General features: G+C 33.5%; 1 protein-coding gene and 1 long non-coding RNA gene across 2 annotated transcripts; both read left to right on the top strand.

Moving 5' to 3' along the window:
• The first annotated feature begins 1,556 nt into the window (after positions 1 to 1,556).
• On the top strand, positions 1,557 to 18,014 carry LOC132555910 (UDP-xylose and UDP-N-acetylglucosamine transporter-like). Its single transcript, XM_060220289.1, has 10 exons — positions 1,557 to 1,721; positions 3,618 to 3,731; positions 4,911 to 5,013; positions 5,764 to 5,813; positions 10,934 to 11,015; positions 12,292 to 12,349; positions 12,779 to 12,888; positions 13,895 to 13,970; positions 14,891 to 14,963; positions 15,430 to 18,014. The coding sequence occupies exons 1-10, from the start codon at positions 1,645 to 1,647 to the stop codon at positions 15,677 to 15,679; spliced, it is 993 nt and encodes a 330-aa protein (XP_060076272.1). The 5' UTR covers positions 1,557 to 1,644; the 3' UTR covers positions 15,680 to 18,014.
• Positions 18,015 to 18,278: 264 nt separating this feature from the next.
• Positions 18,279 to 23,123, top strand: LOC132555897 (uncharacterized). Its single transcript, XR_009554455.1, has 2 exons — positions 18,279 to 21,359; positions 21,504 to 23,123. It is a non-coding gene; the product is annotated as an uncharacterized LOC132555897 (long non-coding RNA).
• Positions 23,124 to 23,933: the final 810 nt, after the last annotated feature.

Genomic DNA, 23,933 nt, shown 5'->3' with positions numbered 1-23,933 from the left:
GTAAAAAATTGACACATACTATCAGTCATGTAAATCTGACATGGAAGGGAAATTTCCAATAATGCTCTGGGTAAATGGCAGATAGCAACATGAAAGACATAACCTCCATAACAAATAATTTTTTTCTCCAATATGCTTTATCATGTGTATAGACAATAAGAGTTGTCTGAACGAGACTAAGAAATTAGTATCATACTCAGCAAATCTAAATAATCATGTCCAAAATGATAAAAAAGGAAAAACCAAATATTATGAATTAGTTAAGAACTCATCAAATACCATAATCATGGAAGGAAGAATTCTTAAGTAAACTGCTAAGAGTTAATGTTGTTATTTGATGCATGGTTCATAATGAAAGTCTGTCACTATATTACCAGTCATTGGACAGGTCTGGAAAAGTCCAGTAATATAGTGAAAGTCTTTTTACATCAGGATCAAATAGTACCTGGCACATAAACATTCCAAGGTGTCAGTTATACTGAGATAACTGTCAATACTAAGAAAGGAGAGGAAAATTCTGCCACCAACTAAAAAGCAGGAGGCTGCCCCACACATTTACCCTTTAGCAGCCAGGTGTGATGAGGGAGTTTGTGAGGATCGCAGGTCAACCTCTACCCAAAACACAGATTAGTTCACCGACGATGCCTTTCTGGTATAAACAATTGGTGAAACCAACAAGTGACACTACAATTCCTTAAACTTTTGGTTAAATAAATATTGTTGCCATGTATATAATCATGTTTTTTTTTGTCCCAATGAAATAACTGTTCTCACTCCAAATGACTATGCCATAATTCTTATTACATGGATAATGTAGTCTGTTCAATATGTTATACATGTATAATGAACATCAAAACTACCAGATTGATGTTAATTGCATTATCATGATTTTTTAAGTCAACATGAATTAACTGGAAACAAATGTAAATGTTTTGTTTGGCGTTTACAAAATCAGCAATGTTAAATACCGAAATAAAAAGCTGAAAATCATCGAAAAATAAAAGAGCAACGCATGTCATTCATTAATTGACCAAAAATTCATCAAAATCTACGGTTGCAGAAAATCTGTCGGCACCGACAGTATTGATATAATTTTATCAGGTGCTGTCTGGCTGCATCTCAGCCCTTCATGTTTGCGTATCTCCTTAGTAGATACTATATATTGACCTAGAAGTATGCAGATATAACAACATACACTACTATGGATACATAAACATATCAAGCATCACACAATCTCTGTCCACAAGTAGATACCTTGTTTCATTCCAGCTGATTGAAATCGGCCATCTTCATTGTTGTGAAAACAGGATCGCTTATATCTAAACAAAATATCTTAGTTTTTATTATGTACTGAATATTTGAGTGAATCAGTGGATGACTTACAATATATTTTACTGCTTTAATCAGATCAATATTATTATTCTCTTTTTCCATCAGTTTGATATTTTATCTTACATATTGTTTTTACATGATTTGAGCGACCTACCCCGGTTTTCTACTTCCGGTCGAAAGAAACGTCAAAGTCGTGGTTGGGCCCACGCGAAACAGATACCATAACAGCCTTTATATGATAAATTTTACCTGGCGTTTTCAGTTCACTTAAGAGATTCGTTTTTATTACACCTAAGGTGTTTTTTTTTAATCATGCAGCCATATCTTGCTATAGTGTTGGTTTTCGCCGGCTGTTGTAGTAATGTTGTCTTTCTGGAATACCTCGTAAGGTAAGACTAGTCCGAAGGGTTCTGACTATCTATCCGTGAATTAATTTTTGTCTTAGTCGTAAACGATAGTCAGATTCCTCCCTATGTAAAAGCAACGCCATATTCTAGCGATTCCAGAAAGGGTCAGCATTCAGTCAATGTTTTATAGTTTACAGCAACCCGGTACCAGAGCACTTGCAAACCTGTCTATTTAGTCAGATTTGGCTCTATAGATACGTAGTAAAATCTGAATATTCGTATATAGAGAAAAAAAACAAACAAACAAAGAAGACGAATTACGTAAATCAGTGAAATGAATGTTTTGGTATGTTTGCTCAATTTCAATTGATTTTTTGGAATTTCATTATTACATATTTTCAGTATCCACGAATAGAGCCAAATCTGACTAAATAGAAAGGTTTGCAAGTGCTCTAGTACCGCCTCTATAAGGAAACTTTCTGGACATGTGCCTGTAAACCTAGTCTGTTAATGATAAAGACCCATGATAGTTCAAGATTGACATTTTCTCATTTATCAAAATGGCTAATATAAACCTATATTATTTATACATTTTAATTTCATGGCCTAGTCTGTAGGAGTCTATTGTAAAATCTAAAAAAACATCAACAAGTTTCATAATGCATCTTCAGAAAATGTCTTGTAAAATATTCAATAAGTTTTCGACAACAAAAGATATGTTGTGAATATGATCGTGATACACACAAGTACTTAGTTTCATGTTGATATTTGTAAAATTGGTTGAGTTACGGAGAGTCATATTTTCTTCAAGCGTCTGTGGTACATGTGTGTAGTGTGTATTAGACTCCAGAGTAGCTTCATCAAGCTTATCTAAAAATACTTAAAAAAGTTAATGACATCACAAGATAATTGTTAGTATGATTACAATACATTACTGTACAAAAATTTCAGTTTCATATCTGAAAAAACGACCAAGTTAAATGGTAATTTTACTATAGCAAGATTGTTTATGCAAAATAGACAGGGTTATTGTTTAGTGTCTTCAAATTGTACAGTAAGTGACATCAAAGACATTATGTATATATGATCATAATACAGCAAGTTTCAAATTGATATTTATAAAATTGGTTGAATTATGGAAAGTTTAATATTCCTCAATCACAGAGAGTATGTGTTTAATGTGTATCATATTCAAGGATGTGTCTTGACAACCAGACACTTTACAGCTCTCTATATATAAGTAGGAGTTTTTTCTCTATGGTGAAGTTTGATTAGTTCACTAATAGAATAGTATTGATTTAATATCATGTTGTGCCACATTTAGTAGGTAGTAAAAATCCAGTAGTATTGTCAACATTATATTTATATATAGGTCATTATGAGAATTAATAACTCCCACACATAGCATACAAACAGAAGTTTTAAGCTCACCTGGTCTGGAGGCCCCCTGAGGACTAGAGGGGCGGGGCATTATAGTGGAAATAGAAAAAATTCTTTAAAATCCTGTTCCTCGTTTAGGTATGATTATATTTTCCCCAAGTTTGGTCGGAAGAGTTCTTGGGTGAAGAGGAATCAACGTTGTATAAACAGTGCATCTTTGCTACCTAGGGCAGAAGGAGCATGGGCCAATATGGGAAATAGAACAAATTCTTTAAAATCTGTATTCTTCTGTAGGAATGGGAGGATTCTGTCTCAATTTGGTCTGATGCATGAAGGGTTTTTCTGAGCCTCTCCCCAGGAAAGAGGGTAGGGGCACCATGGGGATATCTTTTGTGTTTTGTGTGCTTGGATATTTAAAATTTCTTTTCCTTCAGTTTTGATAAGCGATTTCAGCCAAGCAAATCCAGGTGGAGGATACAGTCCGTTATAATGAGCATTGCATAGTTACCTTCTTCCCCTACAGGCAGAATAAAAATATCTCTTTTCATCTCATTTTAGTTCTTTTCCTGGGAGTGGCAATATCATCACATTTTCACAGTTCCTGTTTATAGCAGTAGAAGGTTTCATATTCACCTCAAAGTTTGGTACCAAGAAATCTGCTATACCAATTAAGTAAGTATAGACTACATACTTCAGTGTATTGATGCAGAAGTATTGTTATGTGTATAATGTACTGTTATAGAACATAGGTATATCTATTCAATGATATAGATCATGGAAGTTGCAGTTTTTCATATAAAAATGTGTAGAATTTCATCAACACCTAGAATTACATGAAATATTGTAAACAATTTTTTGGCATGATTGCTTTGAATAGACATTCTAAATAAAAAAAAGATTGTGAAATAACAGGAAAAATACACATTCCTGTTGAGTGCCCCAACAAGGAATTGGACCTAGGTCTCCAGTATGATAACCAACCAGCTCTACCAACTGAGCCTAAGAATCATGTTACATCAGCTGACCGTATTTAACACAGTACAAGCCACACCTACCTGCTCCTTTTACACTATTCCCAGTTTTTCTTGACATTTCCTAAATGTGTAATGCAAGACTCCAATTACTACATAACCTGTGATATATTGTTGGGCGCCATTGTGACATAACAGGGAAACCTCACATTCTTGTTGAGGGCCCCAACCAGGAACCAAGCCCAGGTCTGCTTGGTAACTGACTAGCTCTACCAACAAGAAACATGCTCTAAGGGAATTTTGAGAAGTTCAGTACTAACCTCAAATACGTCCGAAACAGACAATCACTGCCATGTTTGATGCATACCAAGTATATATACTTTGGACAAATGTGAAATATAAGACCCCAATCACTCCTTGCTTTATTACTGTCTCAATGAAAGTATAGTCAAATTCCTTGACAATCTGAAATACATTCAATTTGACATCCATGAGGACGTGTATTCTTAAATGAGAATGGAGGAAAGTACCAGTCAACATTAAACTTAACATTTTCATCAGGTTTACTATCCCCACCTTCACCACCGCACCTCTTACACAACAACTCCCTTCCTAAAAGTTATTGACCTTAAATTGTAATTTAGCATGCTGTAATATGTGACCACCACCATGCTGCCAGGCATATATATATAAGCCTATGATAAATGTTGAGGAATTTTGGGGATGACATCAGCTTAAAGTGATTTTTCAATGATCAGGAAATTAATTGGTAAAATAGTATGAACTACCTTGTATGGATTACTACACGTAAACAAAAACTGATAATTGTAGGTAGGTACATTGTTTTGATGGTACATCACATTGTTCTTACATTTTTCAGACAATATATTTTCATGGTGTGTTTCTTCTTTGTGGTGCAAGTGTTAAACAACTATGCCTTCACATTTAATATCTCCATGCCTCTCCAAATGATCTTCAGGGCGGTAAGTATTTCATTTATTATTTTTTTTGTATATCAGAGTTGAAAACCACATAGAAAAAAAAAACAATGATATAAAACTTAGTAAATTGTTGTCTCTTGATACCTTTCATAATCAAGTTTTTATGTCCATTTTACATTAATAACAGTTGTATTGTTATAGGGGCGGTAATTCTAATTGTGATGTACAATATTAGTATGGAATTTAAATTATCTGTCCCTGATGAGCCGTTAATGGCGAAACCGGTTGGCAAACAATAAAATTTAAACACTTACTTATTGGTTAAGTGTTGAGTCCACTCCTATCCTTTATCCTTGTCATTAATATAGAGTATCGGGTAATATAAGTAAATCTTTGCTTCTTAATTATAACTTGCTCAACTTAATGTATATTATGATTATAAATTTGTGGTCATTCATTTGCTAAGTTTGATAAAATAATACTATGGATTTTAATCATTATCAGTGATGTGTGCAGAGTGGTGCATGCCTCAGCTATAACCACTGTCACGTTTACATTATGACTGTCATGAGGAGTGCTTTAAAACATAAGCTTTAGACAGGGGATTTTTGTCTGGTTTGTTTCCCAGTAGGTTTTCCCAGGTGGGTTTCATGCTAACATACAAAGGAACATTTTTCTCGGCAGCATCAAAATAAATGCTGTACACATATATTAATCTTTGAATTTGTTAACAATATAAAATTAAAGTCCATTTCATTTTTGCTGGGTGACATTTTTGTTTTATCATTATAGGGTTCCCTGATGGCTTCACTAACTCTTGGAGTTATGCTTAAAGGACGGCAGTGAGTATTGTAACATATTATTTATGAAACACCCTTCAGAAATGTTGACAGGACATATTATGGTATCAACCTTAATCACCATCATATAAAGATATGGTTTCATGAACAGCAGATTGATTTAACTGTGATTTGAAAAGTTACTGCCCCTTGTTGTTTTCATGATGCTAATTTTGTCTGGAGCTTTTGTCTCTCGGTTTTCAACCCATCTCTTTCAAACTTTGTAGGCTTAATGATAATGACAGGAATTTGTGTTTGACTGAGCAATAGTTTGATTTTGACAATATTTAGTTATTGCCCCTTGTTTTCATAACATTGATGTTGTCCAGAGATCTCATCATTAGTTTTCAACCCATCCCCTTCAAACTTTGTAGATTTAATATAACAATGCTGCAAACCATATTGGTCAAAATCTGCTCATCTATTCATGAAAAGTAGCAATTTGTAAAAAAAGTTGACCGACGGACACGGATGCCACAGATATGGCATGAGCTTTCTGTTCCTTTGGATCAGGTGAGCTCATAATACAAGTGTTTATTGATTTCTGTGTAGGTAACATTAATACATTTGGTATTGTGAATGAGTTTTCCATTCATTAATTGTCACCCTTGTTATATGATATACATTGCCTGCTTTATAATTAATTAACATTTGTGTGCTAATAACAACATTTATTATAGCTTGAATACAGATGTCACGCATAATACATGATCTAGAAGGTGAGATGGTGACCTCAAAAGGTTTTTTTAGGTTGCATAACTAAGCAACGCCATGCTATTGTAACTAGTTGTACTTTGAGCATAATAACATGACCATGTGAAAGAGTTCAGGAACCAGGATTTTTAATGATCATGATAATCTACAACCTTGCAACAAATATAAATAAAAAACTTGCTACACATTTATACTTCATCTTGCATATACAAGTGCAAACAAGGGACACAACTCTCACTTATCTTACATTACCTATCTTGTTATTCAAGATATGGTCATAAATTACAGTCACCCCAACGAAGAAATAATGTTACATTACTTTTTAGGTCGCCTGAGCCAATGGCTCATGGTGACCTATTGCCATCATGATTTGTCCTTATTTAGGGTCCTTATGGCATGGTCTACAAAGTTTGTGAATGAAAAAAAATCAGGTCAAAAACGGCCCCACTAGGGGGCACTCAAAAGGGTCAAAAAATCAGCTTTGACCAATTTCAACCAAATTTGGTAGAAAGCATCCCATAGTGAAGGACATATGAAATTATGTTGAAAAAAGGTGATTATGGCATCTTTGGGGCCCATAAGGGGTGTAAAAGGAGCCATATGTAAAAACCTTCATTAAATGACTACTTCTCAAGAACCAGCAGATGGATTTTGACTAAACTTTTCACAAAGCATCCTCATGGGAAGCCACTTCAAGTTTGTGAAGAAAAAGGGCATGGCCCCAATAGGGGCCCCAGGAGGGGGAAAAGGGGGAAACTTGATATGAATGTTCTACACAAGGTCCTGGCAAGTGTTTTAACTTTTTGGGACAATTCAAAATCCAAGATGGCCACCTTCGCCTCTGTTTGGCTAAGACATTATGGACATCCTCTCTAGAACCATTGGGTGGGTCATGTTCAAACTTGGTACAGATGTTTTACACATGGTCCTGCACAAGTGTTGTTACATTTTTGCAACATTTTAACATCCCCAGATTATTGTCATATATTCCCCAGGTGACCGTTAAGGCCCCTTGGGCCTCTTGTTTTATATTTCTTATAATTACGATTTTTAACACATTTCTACAATATCATACCTGCGTGTGGTGCAGAGTCATTCATTGATCATAAAATTTGGCATAAATATGAAGAGTTGACATCTAGAATAAACACAATACACTGGCACACTTATGCATAACATAAGATATAACAATCAACAAAACATGACTTTAAAATCACAGATATATAATTCATAAATCATTGGCATTCAAATTTATTTTCCTTACATAAAAAGATTTTACTTGACATACATTTAAATATCGCTAATATGTTATATACAAACTATTATGACAAATACTACTGATATGGTAGAATATGGGAAATAGTGAATTAAGCAATTAGACTATTAAATCTACTTACATCTACTCTTTCTTTCATGTCCATTTTCAAAATGTCTAACTGTCATCTGACAAACTTTTGCCAACTTACCAGTACACTGCACAAACCACAATGACTACAAAAACCCTAAACAATCAGTACACAGGACAACTACAATAAGTAATATGACGTAACGAGACTCTAACACCAATTAGCAGAACTACACCAAGGAATATGGACGTGCATTCGAAATACGCACAAGCACATTGGCAAAATATATGTGTTGCAGAATAAGATAATAATCAAATGAAAAGAAATCTATTTTGTATAAACAGTGGGAGGGGCAGGCCCCAATAAGGGAAATGGAGCTGTGGAAGTGATTGAATATTGCTTGAATTTGGTCCAAAGTATTCTTAGGTTAAGAGTAGTCAGTTTTGTTTTAAAAAAAATGGGTCTCAGTCCCCTGGGGCAGGAGGGACGGGGCTAAATTGGCTAAAAACATACGAAATAAAACATAAAATTAATTACTCCTCCTACAGTATAAACAATTTTAATGAAATATAATGTTGATGAAAATAATAATTTTGTGAACTCCATCATTAATGATATATGCAATCTTCTTATAACTGAAGCAATACATGCATTAGGTACTAATCACACTAGGCCATACTCTGTAAATAAACATGTTATTCAATTGTAAAAACTTGGTTTACAACAGATTGCAAGTCTGCCTGAAAAAAGAAAGAAAAACTGAAGGATTTTATAAAACGTTTTCCAATACTTACCTTAAAGAGGAAATGTATGTAAAGGACAATGAATCGCTTTGTGACTAAGCATAAGTTAAAGATTAGAAATAAACTTAAGTTGTTAGGGTCAAGAAATCCTGAAGAATACAGGAAGATCTGGGAAGACTACTTGTAATACTAGTATTGAAGATCTATTTAACTTTTTTTATCCTGTTTTTACAAAACTTTTGAAAGTGGAGATAGCCATGTGTTGTCTGAGCTTACTGATCTGTCTAAACTTGTAGTTTATATTCTTTTAACTAAGTCATTACTACCTACTGAAATAATGTAACATGGCAGTAAAAATAATGATAATGCGAATGGTGATAACATGCTGTTTAATGAATATATTATGTCAGCCATAGAGGTAATGTTGTCAATATATGCTGAAGCATTCAGTTATATTTTTAATACTGGTCAGGTGCCCGAGTCTTGACCACTGGAAAATATCATTCAAGTTTTTAAGAATAAGAATAGCTTCCATGATGCTGCTAACTATCACCCAATCACTGTGGTTAGCTGTCAACCAAATTGTTTACAACTGTGATTAATGAACATCTTAACAAGTATCCAAATAATGGAGATTTATTTCTTTAAAAAATCAAGTGCAGTTAAGAAGAAACAGTCAACAGTTGATTATATATTTTCACTTTATGCGTTAATTGAATTAACTAAACACTTTGAAAACTAATTAAACTATATGTGTTTAGATTTTGAGGAAGCCTTTGATAGTGATTTGAGAGTAAATCTTAGATTAACTGTTGATTAATGATATAGGTAGAATATGTCAGTCTAATATAAGTGACAGAATTGCATGTATAACTGAAACCGTATGTTACATGCTGATGACACTATACTACTATAAGACATGGCAGAGGGTTTGCAAACTCCATTAAATATATTTTTTGAATATTTCAACCTATGGCATCTAACTTTCAATATCAGTAAAACTCCCAGTTTTGATATTTGGTTGAAAAAGAATCTTAGATTGCCTTAATTTTACACATAGTACGGTTTTTAGAAAAAAACTAAGGATTTAAAATACCTTTTGGTTTATTTTATTAAAACTGGTTTGACACAATTTAATGTATTAAACAACTGTGTAAGTATAGCAATGTATGGCGCTGTTTCCAAATGTAGGGATCGCAAATTGTCTTTAGACTTAACAACTGGACATATTTGACAAAGCTATTAAACCTATTGTATTATATGGATGTGAAGTATGGAGTTTCTGTAATTACAAACTTATCAAACATTTGCATTTAAAATTTTGCAAGCACATACTTTAAGTTAAAATGTCTACCCCAAATTTAAGGATATATATACAGAAAATTTGTTAAGTTATTAGAGATTAATGTTAAAGTAAGAATGGCGTGATTTTAGGATAAGATGACACAAAATTAAACCAGAAGAAATTAATCAACAAACCAGTTAACAACTTAATTTCATTATCAACTTTCATGGGTAAAGTATGTGGAAGGTATATTGGATGAATACACTTTGATACACATATTCAACAGTTAAATGTTTTCAAGGATACATTGGGTGAAGAGTATCATATTTCCATATATATATATATTAACTGAAAGAGTATTTATATGAAACTGGAGGAATGGATTTTGAAACTGGAGGAATGGATTTTTTACTTTCCGAAAGGAATTGTTTAAAGAATGTATAAATAAGAATTTAGAACATGCAGTACTAAGTTGCTAATGGTGCTGTCAAATACTAGGTCACTGTTACTATAAACAGTCATTGCTTAAAAGGTTCCAATGCCTCTCTAATTCATTCCAAACTCCACGTGTATTTACAAAGATTGCCTTTTGTACAAGTTTAAGTTTTGATCTTTGGTAGTTAAAAAACTAGGTCAACTTTACTATAAATAGAAATGCTGAAATATAGATGTCACCGCTCTTCAGACTGCCATTTCACTACCAGGATACTTCTATTGTGACATTAATAAACACCAAATGCATCGTCATCCATAAAACAATACTTACCTGCAGCCTATCCTGTCACCTACCCTCGTTTTGGTAGTTTATTAGACCATATCTCTACACCAGGGACATTCACACTATGAAATTGGTCACCATCTTCCAGTATTACACAGACCACCTTTTAAATCAAAGGTACATAATTTTGCTTATTTATGGTAAACTGCAGAAGGTACAAATGCGAACCCTTACAAGAGATGATGTTTGATAACATGTGTAGGTTTCCATTGACTCTTACCATGTGTAATGCCTTGTTATGTTTATATGTTTACTAGGTATACCAAAGGAAAATATGTTTCCGTGACACTCATCACTATTGGTATAATCATGTGTACTATAGCATCTTCTCAGGTAAAGGTGAGTCACATTTTTTTTCCAGAAAATGTTTCAATTAAAATTTTACCCTGCAATCATTGATTGAATAATGAAATTGTATATTAAGTACTCAGAATATAATACATGTATTTAAGTAATCGAAAATATGTTAGTTCAACATGAATTAAAATAAAATAACACTAGTCCTCTGCACATGGTCACATCCTTGGTTTAATGAAAAATGGAAACAAAAATCACTCAGATCTTGTGATCATAGAATGTACCCATATTTATTTACTCCAGGTTTTTTCTAATCTTTCATGAGAAGATTTGTCTTCCATGTTAAAGTTAAAACAAATGTCTGGGGAAAACTAAAAATTCAGTTCATTACATTGTTATTAATTCACCGACCCAAAGGGCCAAGTTTGTTTATGCTGTGGTGTGTCTTGTGTCTGTCATCTGTCCATTGTCCATTTATCCAGTGTTAACTTTTTCCTTCATAGAACTTCTTTTCATTACCCAATAATCATAGAACCAGGATATTTGGCTGGAAGGTGGCTGGAATGAAGCCTGACAAAGTTTACTAAAGAAATTACCTCGACCCATATTCATAGTCACAGGATTTAAATTTATTAAATGCTTCAAATCACTTCTTCTTAATGATCAAATGTCAAGGGTTAACCTTATTCTAGGATGAACCCTAACAATGTTGTGAAAAGAAATGGTCTTGACCCATATTCAAGGTCACATCAGCCAAATTTGTTAAACTTTCATACAACTTCTACTTAAATAAAAGGCGTACAAAAAAGAAATTTGATTGATTGGTTTCAGACAAGATTTCCATTAAAGCATGTGAAATGAAAAGACCTTGACCTATTTAAGGTCATAGGGTTCAAGTTTGTTAAAAAGAATCTTCCTATGTCTTCTTCCTATTAATCAACATGTGAAATGTTTATGTTTTGTAAAAAGGATTATACATGAATAGCAGATCAGCAATGCAGGCTCAGTGGACCTCTTGTTCATGTTTCAATACAGAGATTGCTAAAAACCAACAATAGACAGAAGTTTTGTAAAAATATTCATTATTTTTATGCAATTCATAGATATGTGACTTCCAAATTGAATAGAATTTGCTGTTAAAATTTGGCTTCATCATAAAAATATCATATTTCAGTTCTGTTTAATTCCATGTTTATGGTTAATTATAATTTTATATTTTTGCTTCTTCAAATTTCATCACTTTGTACAATGTGGTTTGGTTTTAGGCATTTAATTAAAGACTAAATAGAGAAATAATGTTTCTGTTTATATTTAACAGGAGTCAGTGCCTTCCAATGAAGGTGAAGATTTGTACAGCTTTACAATGTGGACAGCAGGTAAACAGTGGGTCAGTCTGATGCTCTTTGTAGTTAACACTGGTACTATGATGCAGCATCTTTCACCTGCTAACTATTTGTTAATGCAGCTCCTACAAAACTATTAGCAAGTTGGTTCTGATATTTGGCCATTAGGTACCAAAGATATAGTGCTATAGTTTTCTGATGATCATTTCGTTGACCTACCTACTTTCAAGGTCACATATTGTTGAATCTTTGATGCAGGCCCTCTGTGCTCCTTGTTCTCTTGACAATATTTTCAAGTCCTGTGTCAGTACAATTTTTCACAAAATCTGGACCTTAAAATGACTTAAATGCAGTCGATGACTTACTACCTGTATGGCAGAATTGAAATTCTGAGCCAACCAATCTTTAGGTAATATCCATCAGGATTGACATTGTTAGTAATAGGTGTCTATTGTTTTACAGGAATTGTTTTTTTGACCACTGCCCTGTTCCTGTCTGCTGGCATGGGCCTATTCCAGGAGTCTGTTTATTCTAAGTATGGCAAACATCCCAGGGAGGCACTCTTTTTTAATGTAAGTATTGGCTACTTAGTAATAAGTTATCCTTAAAAAGTTCACTGAAGAATACCTTAACCCTTTCGGCGCCGTAGGTGACTGAAGTCGACATGCAGACAGGCCGCCGTAGGCGACTAAAGTCGACATGCAGACAGGCCACCATAGGCGACTTTAGTCAACAATTTTTGCCATTGTTTTCGGATATTTTCCGGAAAATATTTGGCGATGAGCTGTACATTGTGAGAAATATTTGGCGCTGAGCTGTACATTGTGAGAAATATTTGGCGCTGAGCTGTACATTGTGAGAAATATTTGGCGCTGAGCTGTAAATTGTGAGAAATATTTGGCGCTGAGCTGTAAATTGTGAGAAATATTTGGCGCTGAGCTGTAAATTGTGAGAAATATTTGGCGCTGAGCTGTAAATTGTGAGAAATATTTGGCGCTGAGCTGTACATTGTGAGAAATATTTGGCGCTGAGCTGTACATTGTGAGAAATATTTGGCGCTGAGCTGTAAATTGTGAGAAATATTTGGCGCTGAGCTGTAAATTGTGAGAAATATTTGGCGCTGAGCTGTAAATTGTGAGAAATATTTGGCGCTGAGCTGTAAATTGTGAGAAATATTTGGTGCCAAAAGGGTTAATGCTGCTTTTTGTACTGATTTGTATGTTTTTCTAAATGTACAAGAAAACTTTTCAGAGCAGGCCATCTTGACTGGTATACTCTTTTTGTACTAAATTTGGAATTTGATGTATTTCATTCCTACTTCTCTAGACTTAGTAATGTTCTAGAGTACTTATTTTGTACTAAAGTCTGACTCTGTATGTGACTAATGGTCAAGTAATCTCTACTGTATTTCAACAACTTAAGTGTGAAATCATCAAATATTTTTCCTTTTAAATCATGGTTTGTATACATTGTAATAAAACATAGATAGATCTGATAGGTTGTGATAGACCCTAAATATTAGATATTGAAATGTTGTGATGTTTGTGAATTTGATTCATTTTTTCTAACATTGTCTAGCATGCTCTTCCATTGCCTGGTTTTCTACTACTGATGAACAATATAAAGGACCACGCACTGCTCTTCAATCAAACAGGTGAGATAGATTGTGAAACTATTGGTTCTGTACCATTTTGTCAAGTAATAGAGCCAAGCTGCCATAATGTATATTTATATATTGTAATACATTGTATTTCAGGTATCACACATAGAACACAACATGTTCAGTTTATAGCGTATCGTGGGAATCTGACATTACACATAAAACACAACATATGCAGTTTATAGCGTATCGTGGGAATCTGACATTACACATAAAACACAACATATACAGTTTATAGCGTATTGTGGGTATTTCACTTCAGACATAAAACACAGCATGTGCAGTTTATGGCATATCCTGGGAATCTGAAATCACACATAAAACACAACTTGTGCAGTTTATGGCATATTGTGAGTATCTGACATTACACGCAAAACACAACGTGCAGTTTATAGCCTATCGTAGGTATCTGACATCACACATAAAACACAACCTGTGCAGTTTATGGAATATTGTGAGTATCTGACATCACACATAAAACACAACATGTGCAGTTTATGGAATATTGTGCGTATCTGACATCACACATAAAACACAACATGTGCAGTTTATGGAATATTGTGGGTATCTGACATCACACATAAAACACAACAGGTGCAGTTTATGGAATATTGTGCGTATCTGACATCACACATAAAACACAACGTGTGCAGTTTATGGCATATTGTGGGTATCTGACATTACACATAAAACACAACATGTGCAGTTTATGGAATATTGTGGGTATCTGACATCGCACATAAAACATAACATGTGGTATCTATCTCTGGTCCATGAAATTTTCAAATATGGAAATATAAGTTTCTTTATGTGTGCAACATGCTTTAAAAACCAATTCTCTCTCTCGCTGTTTCCAGTTGGGAAATCATTATGGTTACATATCCAACTTTTTTATATTTCGTTTTTCATTACAGAACATTTAGAATTGATAGCTGGTATCACTGTTCCACGGATGTGGTTTTTCCTGGCTGCTAATGTTTTAACACAGTATCCTTTTAAAAGATCTGCTTACCAGTTACATGATGCTCATTGATAGTATGCAAACTACAGACACCTCAACACTCCTAGCATTGTACATAGATAGATATCAGATATTGTAGGAATAAAGAATATAGGCGAAAAGTTGAACAGTTTTAGCTTTGTCCTAGTAATATCAGTCTGGGATGTCTTGTTTAGGTTAACAAAGAATTTAAACACAACTTGTCAAGATGCTGAGGTTGACATTTAAATATATGATAAACTGTTTAACATATATCTAATCGATATATGAGTTTCTGGGCAAAGAAATTTTGGCCTTACACTGAATCAATTATTTATAAATCATAAATTATTTCAATGTTACTTATGAGTTTGTATCTTGATATTTGCTTAATTGCATCATTTATTAGCGAGGAAATATTGTATTTTTACCAGCAATGATTTTGTTTTTTTTTTGTGCTCCTTAACTGTTCAGATATGTATGTATCCGGTCAGTATTTGTCCTGACAACAGAGTGTAAAGCCTTGACCGTCACACTGGTAGTCACGTTACGTAAGTTTGTCAGCTTACTGTTCTCTATCTGGTACTTTGAGAATGAGTTCACACTTGTTCACTGGCTTGGGTCCATGTGTGTGTTCTTGGGAACGCTGATGTTCACAGAAGTCATCCCACTACCAGCAGCTCTGGCAGGCCAGCCGCTCTCTGAAAAGGACAAGAAGAAATAACACTCAAGGATCTTAGGATTTCATCTGTTTATAGTTTTGGTCACGGAAATACTTCAGTTGATGCCATTGGGATTTCAGGAAACCTACATGACACATAACAGCATATCTTTTAACTTAAACCTGTAATCTCATTGATATTCAAGTTGAATGTATTTTAATATGTAATTTAATTAGAGCCTTAATTTTTTTATGTACTTATTTCTGTCCTAAGTTTGTCTATCAGCTTAACAGACATGTCAGGGATGTTTAGAAATATTTGAACAATCAACAAGGGTTCAAATACTACAATGGTGATATGACTTGTAGTTCACCATGGTGAAATGCACCACATCATGTTAATGTGAAGCTGCCTCAATTTTTTAACAAGTTTGACTTCCAACCTTGTGAAGTCAAAACTAGGTCGCTGATGCTATAAATAAAAATCAACAGAAATTTACATGTCACCACTCTACAAAACACAAACATCACTTCTTGTACCAGTTTGACTTCAAACACTAGGTCACTGTGTTACTATAAATAGAAACTAACCAAATTTTTATGTCATAGCACTAAAAAATCCATAGCTTCTCCAATCTGTAACAAACATTACACATGAGTTCACAAGTTTTGAACTTTGGTAGTTTAAAAACTAGGTCAACTTTATTAAAAATAAAATTGGCTGAAATTTGGATGTCACTGCTCTACAGGCTGCAATTTGACTACCAGGCAACTTCATTTGTGACATTAATAAACACCAAATGAATTTCATCCATGTAAAACACTTACCAGCAGCATAGCGAGTCACCTACCATCATTTTGGTAGTTTATATCTAAACCACAGACATTCAAGTCATCAAACAGGCACCATCTTCCAGTGTTACACATACCACATTGCTATTTATACAATATTTAAATAAAAGCTACACAAGTTTACTTATTTATAGTAACTCTAACCTACATTTGCACTGCAGAATGTACAATTCAAACACTAACAAGAGGTGATGTTTGGTAGTGTGTAGGTTTCCATTTACTCTAACTATGTCATACAAATTTGAGGCACCAGGGTATTTGCATCATGTGAATACGTTGTTACTATGGGCTTCATTTTACCATACTACATCGGTACCTCTTCTAATTAATTAATTAATATTTTTCAGCAATCCTTTGTAACTTGATATATATAAATCTATACATATAAATAATAACTCCGTAGGTTTTTAAATAAAGCATCATTGACCCTCGAATTTTTATACGAGGGTCGTTTCCAGTTGGGGAACAGTAGTAATGCTGAACGGGTCATTTTAAGGCTAATTTACAATCAATCATCACAGCACAATAAACAATTACTGTGTTTGTTAGTGCATCGTTCAGGAATTAACTGATCTAAATAAAAAATATCTGTTGACAATCACATAGATAATTGACAGATCATCTTTGAATTCAAAGTAATAATGTTTATATGAATTGTTCTTTATTAACCAATCACAATAGTTCTTGCTCAACTGTTTGTGGTCTTCAAAAACAAGTTGATGACTAAATGTGATAATGGTGCCAGTATGTCACTTTGCTTGTTATTTTAAGTTATATGGTATATTGTTAAATGATTGAAATGTCAGCTTTAGTTTACAATTATACTGAACAGTACTGAACAGTGTTACATGTAGGTGGAATTACATCCAGGCATTGGGTTATTGTTGTAGCTGTTAATTCAATAAAATAATTGCAATGCATTTTTGGTACAACCACTGGAACATTTCAATTGTATTGACAGTACAAGGTATGAAAATTGAGTAAGTGTATCAATGTTTATCTATATTCAGAGCTAGTGCTAATTCAAAGTTATCTACATGGATATATATGATCTACTGTAAATTATCATCATGTATGATCTATGTTCATACATAAGAGAGGTGATCAAGGACAATTTATCACAAATTAATTGTGATCCAGTTATCACTAAATTTAGTATGTCATGAAAGAATGTTGATTTACAGTATGGTGTCATTGCAACCAAAGATACCTCGTGGAATTGTACAGTATTGATAGGTTAATCTGTCAAGAGTTCTTTATCTAGAATCTACTTGGAAGGAGAGTTGAGGGTATAGAAATATAATACTATTACTTATATGGGATTAACATAGTGTTTAACAATCTTCAAACAGTTTGAAGTTAATCAGTATCCCTTAATACAAAAATTGTAGGGTTTTTTCCAGTTTTTAGATATATAATTGGGCATTTAACCAACTGGTGAACATTTTCTCTTCTTATATTTAGGGCTTTTCACTAAGTGGTGAAAAGACCTATTGTTTTTCTTCGGTTTCTTATTATTCTTATTATTATTATTCTTATTCTTCTTCCAATTTTGTGGGTTCGTAAACTTTTAAATTGTAATATATAGATATACAGTCTATTCAAATATTTGTAGATACGTATATGAACTTGTCGATGCCTATTTTTGAAGTAGGTCAAAAATTCAATATGGCCGCCATGACGTCATAAGTTAAAAATTTAAAAACGAGAATATCTCGAAAACCATTGATTATACAGAGTTTGTGCAATTATATTATTTGTAGAGAATTTCCTTATCTAAATTTTTGTCATGACATGTTATCAGAAAATATGTCAAATAAAAAAGCTAAAGTTTTCAAAATTTAACAAATTTTTAAATTTTTTTCAATTTTGAACTTTCTTGCAATTTTATTCTTCAGATCGATGCAGAACATCCTTCCGATGAATTTAATGTTTTGTTTTTTGTTAGATTGTCGCCAAAGAAGTGAAAAGCCCGCAAAATTGTTAGCAACAATTTCTAGTTCTTATTGTTATTACAAGCTTCCTGGTAATTAGTATGTACATATTATTACTGTATTTAAAGTGTTGCCATGTCTGTCCCATGTGTTGCATTTTAACTTGCATTTACCATTTTATTTTTTTAAATCAATAGAATGAAAAACTATTCACAGCCATCATGATATCTCACCTACCATATCATTTTCATGGCCTATGTCAATCTTTCCCGAAGACAAGCTTTACTGAGAATACTAGTATAAATTTGAATTTGTATACTTACTTTTTTAACTACCAATCTTGTATCTTACAACTTACATACCGAAATTATGTTAATATCCATTTGAAGTGATTAATTATATGGTAATATTGATACCTTCATGGTGTTGTTATGTAATTAATTTAGGTAACTAAGCTATAAATAATCTGGAGCAACAATCTTGATACTTAGGAAAAAGTAGGCAATGATAAATTCCTGGTGTGCTCAATAGAGAAACTTTAGAATCTTTTCAATATGATCTCAGCTATATGGTCAGCATTCTTGGTGCAGATGACATGGACTGAAGTTTAACTGCGTGTATTTTTGTAAGTAAACCATGTATAATGTCCCCATTTGGTCGGATAATCAAATTTAGTTACGATGTACTCAGGTCAGTTGTTGTATATCTTCAACAGTTATTGACATCAAATCGAAAATTAGAATTGTAATATAAATACTTATCTGATTACAAGCTAAATAGTACTAAGTATTTATATATTCTTACTGTATTTAAAATGTCAGGGAGACTGTTTTCCTGGTGTAATGCATAAATTTACCTCATGCATAAAAGGTATCATGCAGGATTAGTTTTTTACACCAATAGCTCTCTCCTCCTACGTTGTGTCTTTTCCTCAACCCCCAAATACTTTATATACCCCTGTTTAAAATCTATCCCCTTAACAAGTGTCAAAAAAGTAAACACTCCCCTGTCATGAATTGTGCTGAAATGGCAACGTTGTGGATGGGAGGTAACTCCAGACAGCTTGAAATGGAATTCATATAGTGTGTATAGCATGCAATACAATCTTTATAATATGCCCAACAGTCTTCGTGCAAATGATAAGGATTGAAGTTTAACAATCTAAATGTTGGCAAGTAAACCAATCTGATCAGATCATCTGATGTAGTCACAATGTTTTCAGATCAGTTGTACAGTTGCTACAAATAATATAAATTTAGAATTATTAAATAAATATGCATTTTGCAGGAGATAGAGCTCTGTCCATCTGTGTGTGCACTCATGTGTGTAAGATCATTTTCCGGTCCAGTACTCTGAAACTTTTGTACAGATATAAAGCTAGTAATGTAATAGTGCCTTTTGCTATGGAGAAGTTCTCCATTCAAATACTTTTTCTGTTACCATGGAAACAGATAAACAGAAATCACAAACCATACAACAATGGAAAATAATCTACACAAAAATATCTAACAGTGGTACAATGGACTTATGTACCTGTTATATTATTGCGCGTCTTTTTAACAGCAAGGCACAGGGGATAATGTGTCATGTAGTTATGATGAAATAACGATCACAGGTGCATTAAAATTGATCATGGATTATAAAAATAATTTTTAAATTGAAAGTTTTTGAAATAACAGTAGATGCTGGATTAGTTAGTCTTTCTATTGTATAGTTTCAAACCTAAGACAGTGGCAAGTAGTGTTCCTCTGGCAATAAATATTACCACTATACGGAATAGACATGACAGGTCCAGATCCGTACCACCTAGGTTTCCAATGTAACAATTACAACACTTGAGATTTACCTGAATATATATTTCTTTACAAAATTCTTGAAAAAATTGTAATACAGAAGTAATGAAAGTAAAATTTTTCCTTTCTGATGGTATGAGGTTTTAGATGTTTTATTGCAGAGACAACAAGAGACATCCATTTAATGTTTACATACATAATGATATAATGACTATCTGTTCACCAAGGCTGGTCACGTGTGGCACTTTATAAACAAAACACTTTGAATTATGAGTGTATATAACGATTCAGTCTATATCTGATAGATTTATTATATATATGTCCAACCTATAGATTTATGGCTTAATTAGAAAATTTACTTTGTTGTACTCTTATACAACAGGCTATTTAAAAAATGAATAAACCCTATCCAACACTTATTGACAAATCATTTCTAAATCTATGTTAGCCGTGATATATAGCATATTTGTGCAATACCAGTATACAGGTTCTCCTGTTCCTGGACGGAAGATTTTATATAGGAAAATTCACTTATTGTGTTTAATTTGTTTTAATTCAAACTTGGTTAGAAGTCTTAGTAAGTTAATGTTTTACACAGTTTACATTAGGTGTACAATGTAGTTATCTTACTTTGTTTAACAAAATCATTTTTATGACATGTTACAAGAAGCAATGTAACTCAGTTGACCATTAAGGCCCTTGGGCCTTTTGTTACTGTCACTTTTCTTCTCTGTAAGAGAAAGAAAGACAGATGAGGAGTGATGACAGAAAACAGATTTGATCAGGTAGTACACAAGCATATGAGTAAACACCACAGATAGCCTTGGAAGAGCCTTTTCACCTGCAGGGGAAATTCTTTCATCACCAGTTCAGAGTTCACTGTAAGTTTACATATAAATTGTAGTCTCTTTCTCTTACACAAGGTGTAAAGATTAGTCTACATTTAACTGAAAGTTTCAAAGTAGGGAGATATAAGCTAGAGTAAGACTTGAGGTGAGTAATCCTGAACAAATGCTTAGGCACTGGTAGCTATTCTAAGTATTCTAAAGTGTACACTGTAATATTGAAATTATATTGGCCAAAAGGAGTAAAAGTTTAAAAATAGACGGATAAAGCTGATCTACACTCCCTCTCCTGTGTTTAAGCTTCCTGAGACAACTTCAGGTATAAGACTGTTTAATGTGGTGACAACTTCCTCAATGTGGTGACTTAAGAGGCTTCCTGGTGACTTAAGAGGCTTCCTGAGACAACTTCAGGTATAAGACTGTTTAATGTGGTGACTTAAGAGGCTTCCTGAGACAACTTCAGGTATAAGACTGTTTAATGTGGTGAATTAAGAGGCTTCCTGAGACAACATCGGGTATTAGACTGTTTAATGTGGTGAATTAAGAGGCTTCCTGAGACAACATCGGGTATAAGACTGTTTAATGTGGTGAATTAAGAGGCTTCCTGAGACAACTTCAGGTATAAGACTGTTTAATGTGGTGAATTAAGAGGCTTCCTGAGACAACATCGGGTATTAGACTGTTTAATGTGGTGAATTAAGAGGCTTCCTGAGACAACTTCAGGTATAAGACTGTTTAATGTGGTGAATTAAGAGGCTTCCTGAGACAACATCGGGTATTAGACTGTTTAATGTGGTGAATTAAGAGGCTTCCTGAGACAACTTCGGGTATTTGTTCATCTATGTAGTCGAAAATCTGCTGCTATAAAAAAGTTGCAGCATCAAATAGGAATATTAGTGATAACTATTTGCTGGTAGGTATTTATTTATTTATTTGGTCTAAAATAGGTTTATTGAAATTTGTTTTCAAAGTTAATTTGTGTCTCTCAATTAATTTCATAATTTTTAGCTCACCTGACCAAGAGAGCTTTTCTATTTAAGCAACTTTTTCTCAGTAAACAGCAGACCTGGCTGGTTGCTGGGATGTAGCACGACAAAGTTTGCGGAATAAAAAAGACCTGACCTTTATTTAAGGTCAAAGGGGCCAAATTTGTTGAAACATTTAAATGACTTCTTCTGATTAACCAAAAGGTGTAGAAGCGTGGTATTGTGCAGGCAAATTCCTAGAATGAAGCCCAACAAACCGTATGCAAGATCACAGGGTTCAAATTTGTTAAAATCTTAAAGTGGCAATTAAATCAAGTTTTATAAATATTTTTCAAGTCAAAAAACTTTTATGGAATTGTAGTTCTGTGCTCCTTATGAATTATTATAAGTACAACCAACATTTTATATCCAAATACAATGACACTTTGATCTAATTGGCATGCATAAACCTGTCTGGATAATGTCAACAAAAATGGCTTCCAAGTTAAGTGAGTAAAACATACTACAGGGTCTCCCAACAAACAAATAGAATTGTTTACAAGCAGCTTTGTTCCCACATGTCATTTTGTGCAATATAAAGATTCCTGATATATTTGGCACTGGCTTTCCCAAAATTTAAACTGACCAGACATTGATAAGCTAGCAAATTGATTGCATGTGCCCTCTTTGAATGCCAATGGTTTACATATCCATATATTTGTGATATAAACTCAGATTCCAATTTTGATCAATTCAGGCCCATTAGGCCTCTTGTTTGTTTATCAGACTACATTGTTTACAGGTTTTATTTCATTGATTGTTTACATAAAATATACAGTCAAACCTCATTATCTCAAACATTTATAACTTGAAGACACTGTTTAGTTTGAAGAATTGCATTAGTCCCAGTAAATCTTCACGCCAATCATTCAAACTCACAGATAACTGAAAATTTGTCATGGTCCCATCAACTAGGAGATAATGAAGTCTGAGTGTGCTATCAGTATGCAATCTGTTTATCCAATAACTCTTTGTCATTTTAAGACAGAATCCTTTGTTAATGGTGTTGGTGTAACTGACAATGCTTTATTCAATAAATTAACTGATTTTCAATTGAGTGAATTTGTTGAGTTAATTTACATTTTACTTTGTTAATATTAACAAGATTTCTCAGTTGAGTGGATGTGTTGTGTTTACTTTGTAAATGTTAACACGATTTCACAGTTGAGTGGATGTGTTGTGTTTACTTTGTTAATGTTAACACGATTTCTCAGTTGAGTGGATGTGTTGTGTTTACTTTGTAAATGTTAACACAATTTCTCAGTTGAGTGGATGTGTTGTGTTTACTTTGTTAATGTTAACACGATTTCACAGTTGAGCGGATGTGTTGTGTTAATATACATGTTTACTTTGTTAATGTTAACAAGATTTCACAGTTGAGTGGATGTGTTGTGTTTACTTTGTTAATGTTAACACGATTTCACAGTTGAGTGGATGTGTTGTGTTTACTTTGTTAATGTTAACACGATTTCACAGTTGAGTGGATGTGTGGTGTTAATTTACATGCTTGAATGGATTTCATTTCCATTTTGATCTGATCATTTTTTCTGTTCAGAAAGTTTATTTGCATCCCAAATTTTAAAGTTAATCAATAATTTCGCTTCAAAACTCTGCTCTTCCTTAATGTCAATAAATTGCTTCAAAATTCTACTTTTCCTTAATGCTTGAATGGGGAGTGGGGAATCATTTCTTAAATTAAGAAAGTTGATTTCGACCCTTAGGGACATGGGGATGGGGCCCCAAAACGGAAATTATACAATATTTTGCTTCCAAACACTACTTCATCTTAATGCCTGGGTATATTTCAACCAAATTTGGTGTGAAACATTGTTGAGGAGTAGGCCTAACTATGATATCAAGTGATCCTG

Source organism: Ylistrum balloti, unplaced genomic scaffold, assembly GCF_031769215.1.
Source record: "Ylistrum balloti isolate Yb309-2 unplaced genomic scaffold, AGI_CSIRO_Ybal_v1 Utg370524, whole genome shotgun sequence".
Classification (NCBI taxonomy): domain Eukaryota; kingdom Metazoa; phylum Mollusca; class Bivalvia; order Pectinida; family Pectinidae; genus Ylistrum; species Ylistrum balloti.
This window is presented reverse-complemented; position numbering and strand designations above follow the sequence as displayed.